The 19,997-nt window shown below is 47.1% G+C and overlaps 2 protein-coding genes across 3 annotated transcripts in view; one reads left to right on the top strand and one right to left on the bottom strand.

Annotated features, from left to right (window-relative positions):
• The window catches only part of YME1L1 (YME1 like 1 ATPase), a 70,269-nt gene extending 55,139 nt beyond the window's left edge, over nucleotides 1-15,130 (bottom strand). The window contains exon 1 of the mRNA XM_044294997.1: nucleotides 15,002-15,130. Coding sequence (XP_044150932.1) covers nucleotides 15,002-15,034 — 33 coding nt within the window. The 5' untranslated portion in view covers nucleotides 15,035-15,130. The remainder of the gene's footprint in view (nucleotides 1-15,001) is intronic.
• Nucleotides 15,131-18,826: 3,696 nt separating this feature from the next.
• The window catches only part of MASTL (microtubule associated serine/threonine kinase like), a 48,587-nt gene continuing 47,416 nt past the window's right edge, over nucleotides 18,827-19,997 (top strand). For both annotated transcript variants that reach the window (XM_044293636.1, XM_044293635.1), the window contains exon 1: nucleotides 18,827-19,045. In XM_044293636.1, coding sequence (XP_044149571.1) covers nucleotides 18,866-19,045 — 180 coding nt within the window. In that variant the 5' untranslated portion in view covers nucleotides 18,827-18,865. The remainder of the gene's footprint in view (nucleotides 19,046-19,997) is intronic.

The following is a 19,997-nucleotide window of genomic DNA, read 5'->3' as shown; positions in this document are numbered from 1 at the left end:
ATCCGCTTGCCTCCGCACGGCCAGGCGGACACCCGAACGCTGCAAGCAGCGTTCAGGTGTCCACCTGCTGAGCAGAGGCCAAACGCTGCCAGACTGATGCATTCTGAGCGGATCCGTGTCCACTCACCCTGGGTTCACACCTGAGCGTTCTAAAGGAGCGCTCTGTATGCGCGATTGTACCAGCGTTTACAATCGCGCATACAGAGACAAGCGTACGCCCATTGTCGCGCGTTCCCGAAAGTCTATGTACGGGAACGCGCGACAAAACGCCCCAAAGAAGCTCAAGAACTTTTTTGAGCGTAGGGCGTTTTACAGCACATTCAAACGCGCTGTAAAACGCTCAAGTGTGAACCAGGGCCATAGGGAAGCATTGGTTTTCATGTCTTGAGCGTTTTACGCGCTGTAAAACGCTCAGGTGTGAACCCAGCGTCAGAATGCATTAGGGCTGGACGGAAGCGTACGGGGCCGTCTGTGAGAGCTTTTGAACGGAACTCACAAGCGTAGCCCCGAACGCTAGTGTGAAAGTAGCCTTAATCGGAACAGGATGTCCGCTGAAATCATTCAGCGGGCATCATGTCACAACACCGCGGGGGATGGGTCATGTGACACCCCCCCCCCCCCCCCGCATCGGCGATCGCCGCAAACCACAGGTCAATTCAGACCTTATCCGGCAGGCGGCGGTGCCATCGGGTCCCCATACGGCTTTAGGGGGCACCTGATGGCATGGAAGGCAGCGCGATGCCTTCCGGTGACGAGCCTGTGAGATCCAGCCCCCTGGATCTCACAGGCCGGAAGCTGTATGAGTAATACACACAGTATTACTCATACAGCCAATGCATTCCAATACAGAAGTATTGGAATGCATTGTAAAAGGGATTAGACCCCCAAAAGTTGGAGTCCCAAAGTGGGACAAAAAATAAAGTAAAAAAAAAAATAAAGTTTCAAGTAAAAATAAACAAAAACTTCATTTTCCCCAAATAAAGTAAAAAAAAAAAAATTGGTAAAAAATAGGGGAAAAAAAATAAAGTTGACATATTAGGTATCGCCGTGTCCGTATCGACCGGCTCTATAAACATATCACATGACCTAACCCCTCAGATGAACACCGTAAAAAATAAAAAAAACTGTCCTAAATGAACCATTTTTTTTGTCACCCTACACTTTACAAAAAGTACAACAGCAAGCGATCAAAAAGACGTTTGCCCACCAAAATAGTACCAATCTAACCGTCACCTCATCCCGCAAAAAATGAGCCCCTACCTGAGACAATCGCCCAAAAAGTAAAAACTATAGCTCAGAATATTGAGACACTAAAACATAAATTTTTTTATTTAAAAAAGCTGTTATTGTGTAAAACTTACATAAATAAATAAAAAAGTATACATATTATGTATCGTTGCGTCCGTATCGACCGGCTCTATACAAATATCACATGACCCAAACCCTCAGATGAACACCGTAAAAAATAAAAAATTGTGCTAAATAAACAATTTTTGGTCACCTTACATCACAAAAAGTGTAATAGCAAGCGATCAAAAAGTTATATGCACTAGGAATCGACCGATATTGATTTTTTAGGGCCGATACTGATAATTTGTGAACTTTCAGGCCGATAATTTATACCGATATTCTGGGAATTTTCATAAAAAAATTTTTTAAAAAAATAATTCCCACAAATCTGCTGAAAATTAATGTTTATTGTTAATGTGTATTCTTTTCATTTATATTTAATATTTTGGTGTTTTTATTTTTATAACTTTTTTTTTTTAACTAACTTTTAGCCCCCTTAGGGACTAGAACCCTTGTCCTATTCACCCTGATAGAGCTCTATCAGGGTGAATAGCTCACACTGTCCCTGCTGCTGTGTGCTTTGTGCACACAGCAGCATGGAGCTTATCATGGCAGCCAGGGCTTCAATAGCGTCCTGGCTGCCATGGACCGATCGGAGCCCCAGCATTACACTGCTGGGGCTCCGATCGGAGGAGCAGGGAAGAGGGGATCCTGTGGAGGGGCGCACTGCGACTGGGGTGGGGGGGGGGGCCCTATGCGCCACCACTGCTTAATACTGGGGGGGAGGGGGGGCGCACTGCGCCACCAATGCTTAATACTGGGGGGGCTTGGGGGGGTGCACTGCGCCACCAATGCTTAATACTGGGGGGGGCTTGGGGGGGGGGGTGCACTGCGCCACCAATGCTTAATACTGGGGGGGCTTGGGGGGGCGCACTGCGCCACCAATGCTTAATACTGGGGGGGCTTGGGGGGGGCGCACTGCGCCACCAATGCTTAATACTGGGGGCGCACTGCGCCACCAATGAAGCTTAATCTCTAATTTATTCATATACAGGAGGCGGGAGCTGGCTGCAGGATCACATAGCCGGCTCCCGACCTCTATGAGCGGTAGCTGCGATCCGCGGCACCTGAGGAGTTAACTACCGCAGATCGCAGCTACAGCTCATAGAGGTCGGGAGTATGTGATCCTGCGCAGCCAGCTCCCGCCTCCTGTATATGAATAAATGAGAGATTAAGCTTCATTGGTGGCGCAGTGGCCATAGCTCCTCCCCTCCTCTTGTCCCCTGTCCTTTCATTGGCGGCAGCACAGGGGGAGGAGACACTGCTCCTTCTCCCCTGTGCTGCTGCTGAGGGAACACGGAGAGCGCTGTCAGCAGCGCGATCTGTGTTCCCCATACGCTATCGGAATAGCGGCAAAATAAATGCCGATACCGATAGCGTTCAAAATCCTGAATATCGGCCGATAATATCGGTAAATCCGATAATCGGTCGATCCCTAATATGCACCCCAAAATAGTGCCAATCAAACAGTCATCTCATCCCGCATAAATATGAGACCCTACCTAAGATAATCGCCCAAAAACTGAAAAAATTATGGCTCTCAGACTATGGAAACACTAAAACATTATATTTTTTGTTTAAAAAAAATAATAATTATTGTGTAAAACTTACATAAATAAAAAAAAAAAAAAGTATACATATTAGGTATCGCCACATCCGTGACAACCTGGTCTATAAAAATATCACATGATCTAACCTGTCAGACGAATGTTGTAAATAACAAAAAATAAAAACGGTGCCAAAACAGCTATTTCTTGTTACCAAAAAATCATATGTACCCTAAACTACTACCAACAAATCTGCCACCCTATCCTGTAGTTTCTAAAATGGGGTCACTTTTTTGGAGTTTCTACTCTAGGGGTGCATCAGGGGGGCATCAAATGGGACATGGTGACAAAAAAAAAAAAAACAGTCCAGCAAAACCTGCCTTCCAAAAACCGCATGGCATTCCTTTCCTTCTGCGCCCTGCCGTGTGCCCGTACAGCGGTTTACGACCACATATTAGGTGTTTCTGTAAACTACAGAATCAGGGCCATAAATATTGAGTTTGGTTTGGCTGTTAACCCTTGCTTTGTAACTGGAAATTTCCATTAATTCTTGTGGAACACCTACAGGGTTAAAGTTTGTAAAATCAGTTTTGAATACCTTGAGGGGTGTAGTTTCTAGAATGGGGTCATTTTTGGGTGGTTTCTATTATTTAGGCCTCGCAAAGTGACTTGAGACCTGAACTGGTCCCTAAAAATTGTGTTTTAGAAAATTTCTGAAAAATTTCAAGATTTGCTTCTAAACTTCTAAGCCATGTAACATCCCCAAAAAATAAAATATCATTCCCAAAAGGATCCAAAACATGAAGTAGACATATGGGGAATGTAAAGTCATCACAATTTTTAGGGGTATTACTATGTATTACAGAAGTAGAGAAACTGAAACTTTGAAATTGGCTAATTTTTCCCAATTTTTGGTAAATTTGACATTTTTTTATGCAAAAAAAAATATTTTTTTTTAACTTTTTTTTACCAGTGTCATTAAGTACAATATGTGACGAAAAAACAATCTCAGAATGGCCTGGATAAGTCAAAGCGTTTTAAATTTATCATCACTTAAAGTGACACTGGTCAGATTTGCAAAAAATGGCCTGGTCCTAAGGTGAAAAAGGGCTGAGTCCTTAACCACTTCAGCCCCGCTAGCTGAAACCCCCTTCATGACCAGAGCACTTTTTACACTTCTGCACTACACTACTTTCACCGTTTATCGCTCGGTCATGCAACTTACCACCCAAATGAACTTTACCTCCTTTTCTTCTCACTAATAGAGCTTTCATTTGGTGGTATTTCATTGCTGCTGACATTTTAACTTTTTTTGTTATTAATCGAAATGTAACGATTTTTTTTGCAAAAAAATGACATTTTTCACTTTCAGCTGTAAAATTTTGAAAAAAAAACAACATCCATATATAAATTTTTCGCGAAATTTATAGTTCTACATGTCTTTGATTAAAAAAAAATGTTTGGGCAAAAAAAAAATGGTTTGGGTAAAAGTTATAGCGTTTACAAACTATGGTACAAAAATGTGAATTTCCGCTTTTTGAAGCAGCTCTGACTTTCTGAGCACCTGTCATGTTTCCTGAGGTTCTACAATGCCCAAACAGTAGAAAAACCCCACAAATGACCCCATTTCGGAAAGTAGACACCCTAAGGTATTCGCTGATTGGCATAGTGAGTTCATAGAACTTTTTATTTTTTGTCACAAGTTAGCGGAAAATGATGATGATTTTTTATTTTTTTCTTACAAAGTCTCATATTCCACTAACTTGCGACAAAAAATAAAAAATTCTAGGAACTCGCCATGCCTCTCACGGAATACCTTGGGGTGTCTTCTTTCCAAAATGGGGTCACTTGTGGCGTAGTTATACTGCCCTGGCAATTTAGGGGCCCAAATGTGTGAGAAGAACTTTGCAATCAAAATGTGTAAAAAATGACCGGTGAAATCCGAAAGGTGCACTTTGGAATATGTGCCCCTTTGCCCACCTAGGCTGCAAAAAAGTGTCACACATGTGGTATCACCGTACTCAGGAGAAGTTGGGGAATGTGTTTTGGGGTGTCATTTTACATATACCCATGCTGGGTGAGAAAAATATCTTGGCAAAAGACAACTTTTCCCATTTTTTTATACAAAGTTGGCATTTGACCAAGATATTTTTCTCACCCAGCATGGGTATATGTAAAATGACACCCCAAAACACATTCCCCAACTTCTCCTGAGTACGGCGATACCAGATGTGTGACACTTTTTTGCAGCCTAGATGCGCAAAGGTGCCCAAATTCCTTTTAGGAGGGCATTTTTAGACATTTGGATCCCAGACTTCTTCTCACACTTTCGGGCCCCTAAAAAGCCAGGGCAGTATAAATACCCCACATGTGACCCCACTTTGGAAAGAAGACACCCCAAGGTATTCAATGAGGGGCCTGGCGAGTTCATAGAAATTTTTTTTTTTTTTGCATAAGTTAGCGGAAATTGATTTTTTTTGTTTTTTTCTCACAAAGTCTCACTTTCCGCTAACTTAGGACAAAAATGTCAATCTTTCATGGACTCAATATGCCCCTCACGGAATACCTTGGGGTGTCTTCTTTCCGAAATGGGGTCACATGTGGGGTATTTATACTGCCCTGGCTTTTTAGGGGCCCTAAAGCGTGAGAAGAAGTCTGGAATATAAAGGTCTAAAAATGTTTACGCATTTGGATTCCGTGAGGGGTATGGTGAGTTCATGTGAGATTTTATTTTTTGACACAAGTTAGTGGAATATGAGACTTTGTGAGAAAAAACAAAAACAAACACAAAAAATTTCCGCTAACTTGGGCCAAAAAAAATGTCTGAATGGAGCCTTACAGGGGGGGGGGGGGGGGGGGGGGGTGATCAATGACAGGGGGGTGATCAATGACAGGGGGGTGATCACCCATATAGACTCCCTGATCACCCCCCTGTCATTGATCACCCCCCTGGTAAGGCTCCATTCAGACGTCCGTATGATTTTTACGGATACATGGATCGGATCCGCAAAACACATGCGGACGTCTGAATGGAGCCTTACAGGGGGGTGATCAATGACAGGGGGTGATCACCCCCCTGTCACTGATCACCCCCCCTGTAAGGCTCCATTCAGACGTCCGCATGATTTTTACGGATCCATGGATACATGGATCGGATCCGCAAAACACATGCGGATGTCTGAATGGAGCCTTACAGGGGGGTGATCAATGACAGGGGGTGATCAGGGAGTGTATATGGGTGATCACCCCTCTGTCATTGATCACCCCCTGTAAGGCTCCATTCAGACGTCCGCATGATTTTTACGGATCCATGGATCGGATCCGCAAAACACATGCGGATGTCTGAATGGCGCCTTACAGGGGGGTGATCAATGACAGGGGGTGATCAGGGAGTGTATATGGGTGATCACCCCTCTGTCATTGATCACCCCTTGTAAGGCTCCATTCAGACGTCCGCATGATTTTTACGGATCCATGGATACATGGATCGGATCCGCAAAACACATGCGGATGTCTGAATGGAGCCTTACAGGGGGGTGATCAATGACAGGGGGTGATCAGGGAGTGTATATGGGTGATCACCCCTCTGTCATTGATCACCCCCCTGTAAGGCTCCATTCAGACGTCCGCATGATTTTTACGGATCCATGGATACCAAAACACATGCGGACGTCTGAATGGAGCCCTACAGGGGGGTGATCAATGACAGGGGGGTGATCAATGACAGGGGGGTGATCAGGGAATCTATATGGGTGATCACCCGCCTGTCATTGATCACCCCCCTCTAAGGCTCCATTCAGACGTCCGCATGCGTTTTGCGGATCGGATCCATGTATCCGTGGATCCGTAAAAATCATACGGACGTCTGAACGGAGCCTGACAGGGGGGTGATCAATGACAGGGGGGTGATCAGGGAGTTTATATGGGGTGATCAGGGGTTCATAAGGGGTTAATAAGTGACGGGGGGGTGTAGTGTAGTGTTTGGTGCGACTTTACACAGCTACCTGTGTCCTCTGGTGGTCGATCCTAACAAAAGGGACCACCAGAGGACCAGGTAGCAGGTATATTAGACGCTGTTATCAAAACAGCATCTAATATACCTGTTAGGGGTTAAAAAAAAAATCAGATCTCCAGCCTGCCAGCGAACGATCGCCGCTGGCAGGCTGGAGATCCACTCGCTTACCTTCCGTTCCTGTGAGCGCGCGCGCGCCTGTGTGCGCGAGTTCACAGGAAATCTCGCGTCTCGCGAGAAGACGCGCCGATGCGTCCAGGAGGAATAAATCAACCACCTCCCGGACGCATCGGTGCGTTAGGCGGTCGGGAGGTAGTTAAAGGGGTTGTCCAAGTTATATTTATTGATGACCTATCCTCAGGATAGGTCATCAATATCAGATCGGCTGGGGTCCGACACCCCCTCCGATCAGCTGCTTAAAGAGAAGGCGTGCGCGGTGTCAGCGCTGCCTCCTCTTCACTGTTTACCTTCTAGCCGTTGCATCTGCAGTGGTGAGCAGGTGTAATTACACCCAAGTCTTCCTATTGAAATGAATGGGACGGCTTGGGTGTAATTACACCTGCTCACCACTGCAGATGCAACGGCTAGAAGGTAAACAGTGAAGAGGAGGCAGCGCTGACACCGCACGCGCCTTCTCTTCAAACAGCTGATCGGCGGGGGTGCCGGGTGTCGGACCCCCTAAGGGGTTAAAGAGCTGAGGACATGGGTTGCTAGATGGCCGCTAGCACACCTGCAATACCCAGTTCCCGTAGCTCGCAAATTAACCTGAGATGAGTCAGAGCTTGAAAATATGACTTATGTTAATTTGCATGAAAGGCGGGAAGTACAAAAATGCATAATACTTAATGAATTCGTCTGCAAATGAGGGACTTTTCAATGACACTGGTTGCTCGTTCTATTTGTATTGTCGTGTCTGCGTGAATGGAGGAGAGCATGTAAACGTCACGCTTGTCTCTCCATTTCACCGCGAGCAGTTCTTCGTTACACAAGGCAGCCCTCTCCCCCCTTGCAAGACGCGTGGTAACGAGCCGTTGGGGGAAGCCCCGGCGACTAGTTCGCGCGGTCCCACAGCAGCCAATCTGTTCTAGGAACAAATGCCTGAAGAGGGCCACACTTGTGTAGAAATTGTCCACATAAAGATGGTACCCCTTGCCAAATAAGGGTGACACCAAGTCCCAGACTGTCTTCCCACTGCTCCCCAGGTAGTCAGGGCAACCGACCGGCTCCAGGGTCTGATCTTTACCCTCATAAATCCCAAATTTGTCGGTATAGCCTGAGGCCCTTTCACAGAGCTTATACAATTTGACCCCATACCGGGCGCGCTTGCTTGGGATGTATTGTTTGAAGCCAAGGCGCCCGGTAAAATGTATAAAGGAATCGTCTACGCAGATGTTTTGCTCAGGGGTATACAAATCTGCAAATTTCTGGTTGAAGTGGTCTATTTTGTGGAGCCGGTCAAAAGCTGGGTGGCCTCTGGGACGGGAGGTGGTGTTGTCGCTAAAGTGCAGGAAACGCAGGATGGCCTCAAATCGTGCCCTGGACATGGCAGCAGAGAACATGGGCATGTGATTAATTGGGTTTGTGGACCAATATGACCACAATTCATGCTTTTTGGTAAGACCCATGTTGAGGAGAAGGCCCAGAAAATGTTTTAATTCGGAAACTTGGACTGGTTTCCACCGGAAAGGCAGGGCATAATAGCTTCCCGGGTTAGCGGCTATAAATTGAGTGGCATACCGATTTGTTTCTGCCACGACTATGTCCAAGAGCTCCGCAGTCAAGAACAGCTCAAAAAATCCCAGGGCCGAACCATTCTGAGCTGTCTCAACCCGAACTCCAGACTGGGCGGTGAAAGGGGGAACTAATGATGCGGCTAAAGTTGGGGACTGCCAATCAGGGTTTGCCAGCACCTCAGGGACTCTACGGGCCTGTCTGTGCGGTGGCTGCGACGGGGTAACTACTACACGTGCCACCGTACCAGCTTCAACTGCCCTTCTGGTGCTCGCCACTTCACCATGTTGTACGGCAGTGCTGGTACTAGGTCCAGGGTGGGCTGCGCTGCTGGTGTATGCCTCACCACGTAATCCGACAGCGCCAGCCCCACTCTGCTGCCCTTGAAGCGGATCCTGCGCAACCTGTGGTGTAGTAACACGGGGCCGGGTACGCCTGGTGGTATAAGGGACCTCAACCTCCTTGTCCGAACTTTGGGTCAGACTGCCACTGCTTTCTACAGGTTCATATTCTGACCCGCTAGATTCGTCAGATGAGGGTTCCCATTACTCATCCGACTGGGTCAGAAGCCTGTAGGCCTCTTCAGAAGAATACCCCCTTATTTGACATTTGGACTACTAAATTTAGGGGGTATTCCCTGAGACTACCCAAGAAAAAAAGCAAGCCTGTCTTTTTTTTTTATCGCCGCAGCGCTTGTGAAGTGATTGTGCAGTGATCAAAAACAAAAATATTTTTTGTCACTGCGGCGGGGCGGGCATGGGTGAACAGGCCTGATCGGGCAAACATTGCGTTTTGGGAGGAGGGCGAACTAAGGTGACACTAATACTATTATAGATCTGACTGTGATCAGTTTTGATCACTTACAGATAATATAAAGGTACAAATGCTGATTAGCGATACACTAATCAGCGAATAAGTGACTGCGGTGCGGTGGGCTGGGCGCTAACTGATCCCTAAACTACCTAACCAAGGGGCCTAAACTATCCCTAAAACCTAACAGTCAATACCACTTTTTTCCCTTTCACTAGGAGATTGACAGGGGCGATCAAGGGGTTAATTGGGGTGATGGGGGGTGATCTGGGGCTGTGTGTGATGTTTGGTGTGTACTCACTGTGATGCCTGCTCCTCTGCTGGAACCAACCGATGAAAAGGACCAGCAGAGGAGCAGGGAAGCCATTTAACACATTATATTTATAAATATAAAGTGTTAACTGGCTTCTGATTTGGTTTTTTGAAAATCATCAGCCTGCCAGCAACGATCATTGGCTGGCAGGCTGATGATGAAATACTCCTCTAACTTTTGCCGCCCGCGATGCGCATGCGCGGGCCGGCTGTGAGCGTCATCTCGGTTCTTGCGAGATGACGCATAGATGCGTGACTCTGCCTGAGACAGCCGCCTCCGGACCACGATCCTGCGTTAGGCGGTCCGGAGGTGGTTAAAGGGATTCTGTCACCCCACTAAACAAATTTTTTTTTTGTGTACTTATAATCCCTATCCTGCGATATTGCTATACCTTATGTTATTAATAATTTTTGTTCAGTAGATTTTGCAAAAAACTTACTTTTATGATATGCTAATTACCTTTCAACCAGCAAGTAGGGCGTAGCTGGTAGCAGCCGCAGAAAACCGCCTCCTCCTCTTGTTGATTGACAGGGCGAGCCGCGATCTCCTCCTCCGGCTGGCCCTGTCAGCATTTCAAAAATCGCGCGCCTGTGTTGATTCGGCGCAGGCGCTCTGAGATGAGGAGGCTCGCCTCCTCAGCACTCCCTCAGTGCGCCTGCGCCGATGACGTCACTGAAAGAGAAGGCATCATCGGCGCAGGCGCACTGAGGGAGTGCTTAGGAGGCGAGCCTCCTTATCTCAGAGTGCCTGCGCCGAATCAACACAGGCGCGCGATTTTTGAAATGCTGACAGGGCCAGCCGGAGGAGGAGATCGCGGCTGGCCCTGTCAATCAACAAGAGGAGGGGGCGGTTTTCTGCAGCTGCTACCAGCAAATAGATGGCCTACTTGCTGGTAGAAAGGTAATTAGCATATCATAAAAGTACGTTTTTTGCAAAATCTACTGAACGAAAATTATTAATAACATAAGGTATAGCAATATCGCAGGATAGGGATTATAAGTACACAAAAAAAAAAATCAGTTTAGTGGGGTGACAGAAGCCCTTTAACTGCAGACTGTCATCTTTAATTTGAGGGTATTTACATCCAAATCAGGTGAACGGTGTAGGAATTACAACAGTTTGCATATGTGCCTCCCACTTGTTAAGGGACCAAAAGTAATGGGACAATTGGCTTCTCAGCTGTTCCATGGCCAGGTGTGTGTTATTCCCTCATTATCCCAATTACAATGAGCAGATAAAAGGTCCAGAGTTCATTTCCAGTGTGCTATTTGCATTTAGAATCTGTTGCTGTCAACTCTCAAGATGAGATCCAAAGAGCTGTCACTATCAGTGAAGCAAGCCATCATTAGGCTGAAAAAACACAACAACCCATCAGAGATATAGCAAAAACATTAGGCGTGGCCAAAACAACTGGAACATTCTTAAATAGAAGGAACGCATCGGTGAGCTCAGCAACACCAAAAGACCCGGAAGACCACAGAAAACAACTGTGGTGGATGACCAAAGAATTCTTTCCCTGGTGAAGAAAACACCCTTCACAACAGTTGGCCGGATCAAGAACACTCTCCAGGAGGTAGGTGTAAAAAAGCCTTCACAGTTCTGGAACAACATCCTATGGACGGATGAGACCAAGATCAACTTGTACCAGAGTGATGGGAAGAGAAGAGTATGGAGAAGGAAAGGAACTGCTCATGATCCTAAGCATACCACCTCATCAGTTTTTTAAGGGAAAGAAGTGGAATGTTATGCAATGGCCAAGTCAATCAACGGACCTGAATCAGATTGAGCTGCATTTCACTTGCTAAAGACAAAACTGAAGGGAAAATGCCCCAAGAACAAGCAGGAACTGAAGACAGTTGCAGTAGAGGCCTGGCAGAGCATCACCAGGAATGAGACCCAGTGTCTGGTGATGTCTATGCGTTCCAGACTTCAGGCTGTGATTGACTGCAAAGGATTTGCAACCACCAAGTATTAAAAAGTGAAAGTTTGATTTATGATTATTATTCTGTCCCATTACTTTTGGTCTCTTAACCAGTGGGAGGCAGATATGCAAACTGTTGTAATTCCTGCACCGTTCACCTGATTTGGATGTAAATACCCTCAAATTAAAGCTGACAGTCTGCAGGTAAAGCACATCTTGTTTGTTTCATATCCATTGTGGTGGTGTATACTGTATAGAGCCAAAAATGTTAGAATTGTGTTGATGTCCCAATATTTATGGACCGACACACATACACATACATACATACATACATACATATATACATATATATATATATATATATATAGAGAAAGATGTCTGTGGAGGCTGCAATCCGGGTTTTGGTTCACAATCACTGATGGAAATCCCTGATCAAACACTGACGTGTGAATGAGGCATAAGGCTTTTTTCACACGAGCGATACGGATTGTGTCAGGGGGTCTTGTTCAGGAAAAAAACTGATGGTTTCACAAGCAAGTTCAGTCAGTTTTGTCTGGGATTGCGTTCAGTGTTTCAGTTTTCTCCGTGCGGGTGCAATCAGTTTTGATGCGTTGTTTTTACACCATGAAAAATAAATGGAAAAAAAAATAAAAATCTACATCTCCAGCAACCATCAGTGAAAAACACATTGCATCTGGAAGTCTTCTGTTTTTCACACAAACCCCATTCACTGCTCTAGAGCTGCATGAAAAACAATATGTGCACAGAGCCACTGAAGTGAATGTGTCAGGATTCAGTCCGTGTGCGTTTACACCACGCACTGCAACCGGACGCAAAACTCGCTCGTGTGAAATCCACCTAGTTTTATCGTGTGTGTGAGTAGGTGGATTTGATCCTCCTAGAAAGACTTTTTAAGCGATGTTAAATGGCTTCACAACAAGTATTAGGGCTCGTGCACACGGCCGTATGTATTTCGTGGTCCGCAAAACACGGATCCGCAAAAAATACAGATGACGTCTGTGTGCATTCTGTATTTTGCTAAGCAGATCAGCTGAACCCTAATAGAACAGTCCTATCCTTGTCCGTAATGTGGACAATAGGACATGTTCTATTCTTTTGCGATACGGACATACGAAAACAGAATGCACACAGAGTAACTTCCGTTTTTTGGCGGACCCATTGAAATTAATGGTTCTGCAAAAAATAACAACCGAACGGACACGGAATGAAAATACGTTCGTGCGCATGAGCCCTTAACCAAAGTCACACTTTAAGGGTACATGCACATGTTCAGGATTCACGTGCGGAGAATCTGCACTTAAATCCGCAGGTGTTCGCAGGCAAATCCGTGCGGTCAATCCGCATCAATTGGTACGGATTTTACTAAGTGAATGAAGAAAATCCGGTCAGGAAAAATAAAATAAATTGACATGCTGGAGATTTTAAAATCCCCACCGCAGGTCAAAATCCACGCAGAAAAAAATCTGCATCGTGAATTTCAAATTCTCATAGAATACAATGCACATGACCCACGGTGCGGATTTTCCGCGTGCAATCCTGATCGTGTGCATTTAGCTTAAATGGCATAGGTCAAAGTCAGCACACCTATACAATGCGCTGCTAACGGGGTGCAAGCGGGCACACGATCACCTGCGCTGCAGGCGAATGGCTTCACGCGAGTCCCCTTGGCGCTTCTAAGTGGCAAAGTGGGCTAAGGTGACTGATGCGCAGACTAGGGCCTCATCCACGTGACCGTATGTATTTTGTGGTCTGCAAATCGCAGATGCGCAAAACACAAATCCTGTCCCCGTGAGCATCCCACAATTTCCGCGAACCCCATTGTGAAAATGTCTATTCTTGTCTACAAAACGGACAAGAATAGGACGGGTTCTATTTTTTAGTGGGACGGACATGCAGAAATTCGGAGGTGGGCAGCACGCGACATGTCTTTATTTTTGCGGCCCCGTTGAAATAAATGGGCCCACATTCAAGCTGAAAACAATGCGGTTGCATGAGGGCCTAAGGCTACGTCCACACCTGCACTCCGTAAATCTGGTAAACTTTTCCGGCAGAGGTGCAGACTACCAGATTTACCGTACCTGGCATAGCTGCTGTAGGCAGCGGTATTTTTCTGGCAGAAAGCTCGCATTCATGCAGAAAAACCGGATGGATCCCATTATAGTGAATGGGGGTCCGGCAGGTACTGCCTACGCCTCTGCCGGAACAGACTGCAGGATTTATCAAATGCAGATGCAAACCTAATAAAGAGCGCACGGACAGCACTGGAGCGGCACCTGCTGTATTAGGGCTCATGCACACGACCATTGGGTGTATGGCAGATCCGCAAAACATGGATACCTAATAGAACAGTCCTGTCCTTGTCCGTAATGCGGACAATAATAGGACAAGTTCTATTTTTATTTTTTTGCGGAACGGCCATGGAATGTATATAGAGTCATTTCCGTTTTTTGTCATCCCTTCATCTGACTGGCTGCCATGTAGAAATGTCGGGGTACCTGTTGCCAGCATCTGGACCCATCGAGAACTGCTGATCGCTCCCTCAAAACTGATGGAAGCAAGCTCATCAGCAAATATACAACCTCTCTATACGCCGATCTAATAGTTATCCCCTATACTGTGGGGAGGGGGGAAACCGCGTAACAATTGGGATGGCCCATTATTCCTCTTATTTTAGTGGTACGCTGAACTCTATCTGTCAGTTGGGGCCCCTAGGGACACAATGCTTTCACGGCATATACACTAAATGGACGACGTGGTGCGAACAGAGAGAACACCGCGGGAGATTTATTAAACTGGGGTAAAGTAGAACTGGCTTAGTTGAACATAGCAACCAATCAGATTCCTCCTTTGATTTTTGACAGCTCCTTTGGAAAAAGAAAGCTGGAATCTGATTGGTTCTACTTTACACCAGTTAAATCTTTCTCAGACCTCCAGCTACCGCTGATGTGAACTACTCCCCCCAGCATGCCCTGACAGCCAATCCACTGTCAACACTGTCCCAGATGTGAACCCCAACACGGTGGCTTATGTCATCACCCCCTGTCCTGTAATCCTCAACACCTATGGAGGGTCACCATGAAAACCAGCTCGACCTCCAGTCAGACTCGAGTCCCACCAGCCTCTACACACAGAAGACCGTGTGTACTGCAATCACTTCTGCCTGGCATGTGGTGGACTACAAGTCTCAGCATGGCTCGTCACGACACCTCTACGTCACTTGTTTGGTGACGGACGCGGACGCGGAATCTTCTGGAACGGGACGTGGTCACATGACGCACTCCCGTGACGTCACTCACCTGCGGCTGCACCGTGCTGCTGAGCGAGAACATGGCGTCCGCACCCCGGGAATTCAGCCCGGTTTACACAGCCACTTAGCCGCAACCCGGCGTGATGTAACAAAGGTGACCCGGATAACCCAGCAGTCAGGAACTTCCGGGTTGATTACGTCACTTCCGGGTCTTTCTAAGCTGCAGTAACCATGGCGACAGCACTCTCGCTGTCATTTGCAGAACGCAGCTGTGTGAAGCAGGCCCAGTAGGGTCCTGTTCACACAGGGTAGACTTGCTAGAGTGAAATGTATGGATTTTGTAGCTACTCTAGGGTAGAAGTCCATGGCATGGAGACATATTTCTGCCGTGGATATAACACCTATAATAAACATGTTGTGGTCCAAAATCTGTGCCGTGCCCCCAGTTTCTCCTCACCCCAGGTGGTTCAGCCTGTGCCCTCATGCCCTGGGGATCTCTCCATTTTTTTCTGGGAGCCTCCTGGATGTTTCAGGAGAGTTGGCAAGTATATGTACTCGGCAGCGGGCGTGCTCACCCATGGGGAGGAACGGGGGAGCGATGGGGGGTAACCGTCCATTTACAGAAATAATAGGTATTAGAGGGCATCTGTCAGCAGATTTGTCCCTATGAGGCCTCATGCACACGACCGTTGTTGTGTCCGTTGTTCCGTTTTCCGTGATTTTCTGCGGACCCATTGACTTTCAATAGGTCCGTTGAATACTCGGATAATGCACCGTTTGTCATCCGTGATCCGTGTTTTCAGTCCGTCAATAAAATATGACCTGTCCTATTTTTTTCACGGACAACGGTTCGCGGACCCATTCAAGTCAATGGGTCTGTGAAAAAACACGGATGCACACAAGATTGTCATCCGCGTCCGTGATCTGTGTCAGTTTTTTTCCTATCATTTGCAAGGCAAAGATTTTTTTTCACTTTCTTTCATGTCTGGTGGTCCTCCAAAAATCAAGGAAGACACACGGAAACGGAACCCCGTTTTGCGGTCGTGTGCATGAGGCCTAAGGCTACATGCACACGACCGTATGTGTTTTGCGGTCCGCAAATTGCAGATCCGTAAAAAAAAGGATGACGTTCCGTATAGCATCCGTTTTTTTGCGGATCCATTGTAATATTGCCTATCCTTGTCCGCAAACTAGAAAAAATAGGACATGCACTATTTTTTTTGTGGAGCAACGGAAAGGACATACTGATGCGGACAGCACACGGTGTAGTGTCCGCGTTTTTTGCGGACCCATTGAAATGAATGGGTCCGCATCCTATCCCCCAAAAAAACGGATCGGACACGGAAACAAAATTACGGTCGTGTGCAAAAGGCCTCATCCACACGACGTTTTTTCACTGTCAGTGATTTGGCTTCAGTGGTCCGTGTCCGATTTTGTTTCAGTTGTGTTTCCTTGTGTCTTTTTTTTTTTTGTCTGACAGGGGAAAAAAAGGAAGGTTAATGAAAAGTGTCATTTTATTGCACCAAGGTCTTGTAGAAAAAACCGGACACAGACACGGATGACATACCAGTTGTGCATCCGTTTTTTATGACGGACCCATTGACTTAAATGGGTCCGTCCTCCGTTTTCCACTGACAAGAATAGGACAGGTTATATTTTTTTGACGGACTGGAATCACGGATCACAGACGCGGAGAAAAGACAGGACTATCAGTTTTTTTTTCACAGCTTCATAGAAATGAATGGGACCTCCGCTAAACTGTGAAAAATGACGGAACGGACGCGGATGCACACAACGGTCGTGTGCATGAGGCCTAACACTGACTGACCTGTTACATGTGCGCTCAGCAGCTGAAGACATCTGTGTTGGTCCCATGTTCATGTGCCCGCATTGCTGAGAAAAATGATGTTTTAATATATGCAAATGAGCCTCTAGGAGCAACGGGGGCGTTACCGTTACACCTAGAGGCTCTGCTCTCTCTGCTTTTTGACTTTACAAAAAGTTGTGGCCAGGTGTGATCATATTTAGGGCGCATTCACACGAACGTGGTTTCGTGGACCCATTCACTTCAATGGGGCCGCAGAAGATGCAGACAGCACTCCGCGTGCTGTCCGCACCCGTTGCTCAGTTCCGTGGCCCTGCAAAAATTATAGATCATGTCTTATTCTTGTCCATTTTATGTACAAGAATAGGCATTTCTCTAATGGGCAGCAAATTGTGGAAGGCACACAGGCGGCATCCATGTTTTGTGGATCTGCAATTTGCAGAACACAAACGTGTGCATGAGCCTTTACACTGCCTGGTGCTGTCAATCAAAGTACAGAGGACGCGGCAGCTGTAGAAAGAGCGGAGCCTCTAGGAGCAACAGCAACGCCCCCGTTGCTCCTAGAATCTCGTTTCCATATATTAAAACATCATTTTTCTCAGCAATGCGGGCACATATGAACATGGGACCTACACGGATGCCTTCAGCTGCCAAGCGCACATGTAACAGGTCAGCCAGTGTCATGGGTACAAAACTGCTGCCAGATGCCCTTTAGGGCTCATGCACACGAACATATTTTTTTTCCGGTCCGTTTTTTTTACAGGTCTGTATGCGGAACCATTCGCTTCAATGGGGCTTGAAAAAAAATGGAAATAGCTCCGTGTGCATTCCGGACCCATTCACTTCAACGGGGTCTGTATGTCCGTTCCGCAAAAAAAATAGAACATGTCCTATTATTGTCCGTTTTGCGGACAAGGACAGGCATTGTTACAATGGATCGGCCAATAAAAAACGATGCAACAGTGACTTTACACAGATGTCATCCGTTTTTTGGTGTTTTTTTTTCCACATCCGTGTTTTGCGAACTGCAAAATACATACGGTCGTGTGCATGAGCCCTTAAATGGGTTTTCCGAGAGTTTAATACTGGATAGGTCATCAGTATCAGATTGGTGGGGGTCCGATTCCCGATCAGCTGTTTGAGGTGAGGTCACGTCCATCGATCGCGTGATCTAGGCGCAGCTCAATCCCTTTCAGGTGAATAGGGCTGGGCTGCAATACCAAGCACAGACACTATCCAGTGGATGGCGCTGTATTTAGTAAGCTGCGTGGAGGCTGTGGCGCTCGCCAGAGCTCTGCGGCGGGGTCCGACTCCGACCCCACCGATCACATACTGACGACCTATCCTGACAGACTGTATAGACCCAAGACCCCACAGCAGCGTAGGGTACAGTATATGCAGGACCTCCGATCAGAACTATCTGTATGTGTGTGAATCCGCGCCAAGAATGGAAGGACACTTCTGTGATGCGGTTTTTAAAATTATGGATTAACAGGCAGATTTCAGTTCTGTATACGTTTTTGGGGAGGATTTGGGCACAAACTCTGCGTCCAAAATACGCCATGTGAACCCGGCCTCATGGTTTGGTAATCCATGCGGTAATAACGGCGGTGCGGACTCCAATCAACGACAATGAGAGGAGGATTCTGCGCAGAATTCCCCCCACAAGATATGATCTGAGGTGAGGGATTTAGATAAATGGGGAAAAGGAGTTGTTAGGAAACAATTTATGGGAATATTAGGGAATTGTCTTCTAAGCAATTGTCTGGAGTAAAAGGTACATATCATAGGTAAGAGTTCAGGCTGGTGTGCTGGAGACAGGCCGGAGACAGGCCGGAGACAGGCCGGAGACAGGCCGGGCGGTGAGGAGCGCTCACAGCATCAGGAAGGAACTTGTTCGATTTTCGAAAACAAACATGTGGGCTTGTGCCCTGAGTAAACATGGCCGCTACCGAGGGGCGTGGTTAGAAGGAACTCTCTACAGGGATTGATTTTATTGGTAGGGAGGGTCGGTGACGTCACGTCGAGGCGTGTCTTGAGTTTAAACTGCTGCGGCGCGCCGAGGTCTGGCGTAAACTGGCAACAAACATGGGGGTGACGGCGGAGGAGAAGACGGGGGACCGGTCCCTGTGCCGGGAGAAGAAGATCGCCGTGCCGCAGCCGCCGTCCATTGAGGACTTCACCATAGTGAAGCCCATCAGCCGCGGCGCCTTCGGGAAGGTGTACCTGGCTCGCCGGCAGAACAACAGCAGGCTGTTCGCCGTGAAGGTGAGACATGCTGAGACTTGTAGTGCACAACGTGACTATTCCTCCAGCCGATGTAGAGAGGATTCTCCCAGCATGACCTGGGAATGTTGGGAGTTGTAGCTGTGTGACAGCTAGAAAACCACTGGTCATTATTGCGGCTGCGCCGCGACTTGTGACCTGCGTTATTATCTTCCGGCATAGAGTTCCATCGTCGGGGCTCTATGCCGGAAGAATCCTGATCAGGATTACCCTAAAGCATTCTGAATGGAGTGAAATCCGTTCAGGAGGCATCAGGATGTCTTCAGTTCCGGAACGGAACGTTTTTTGGCCGGAGAAAATACCGCAGCATGCTGCGCTTTTTGCTCCGACCCAAAAAACTGAAGACTTGCCGCAAGGCCGGATCCGGAATGAATGCCCATTGAAAGGCATTGATCCGGATCCGGCCTTAAGCTAAACGTCGTTTCGGCGCATTGCCGGATGCGACGTTTAGCTTTTTTAGAGTGGTTACCATGGCTGCCGGGACGCTAAAGTCCTGGCAGCCATGGTAAAGTGTAGTGGGGAGCCGGGGAGCAGTATACTTACCATCTGTGCGGCTCCCGGGGCGCTTCAGAGTGACGTCATTCTGGAGCGCCCCGGGAGCCGCACGGACTGTAAGTATACTGCTCCCTCGCTACCCACTACTACTATGGCAACCAGGACTTTAATAGCGTCCTGGCTGCCATAGTAACACTGAAAGCATTTTGAAGACGGATCCGTCTTCAAATGCTTTCAGTACACTTGCGTTTTTCCGGATCCGGCGTGTAATTCCGGCAAGTGGAGTACACGCCGGATCCGGACAACGCAAGTGTGAAAGAGGCCTAAATGTCACTTCTCATGATGGCGGATGTGACTGCACCGATCCAATGTCAATGGGGTCTCAACAGGACCTCGCTTACTGCCATCTTATGTCCCGCGACACATTCCTGTGTCGCCA

Source organism: Bufo gargarizans, chromosome 5 (assembly GCF_014858855.1).
Source record: "Bufo gargarizans isolate SCDJY-AF-19 chromosome 5, ASM1485885v1, whole genome shotgun sequence".
Classification (NCBI taxonomy): Eukaryota; Metazoa; Chordata; class Amphibia; order Anura; family Bufonidae; genus Bufo; species Bufo gargarizans.
This window is presented reverse-complemented; position numbering and strand designations above follow the sequence as displayed.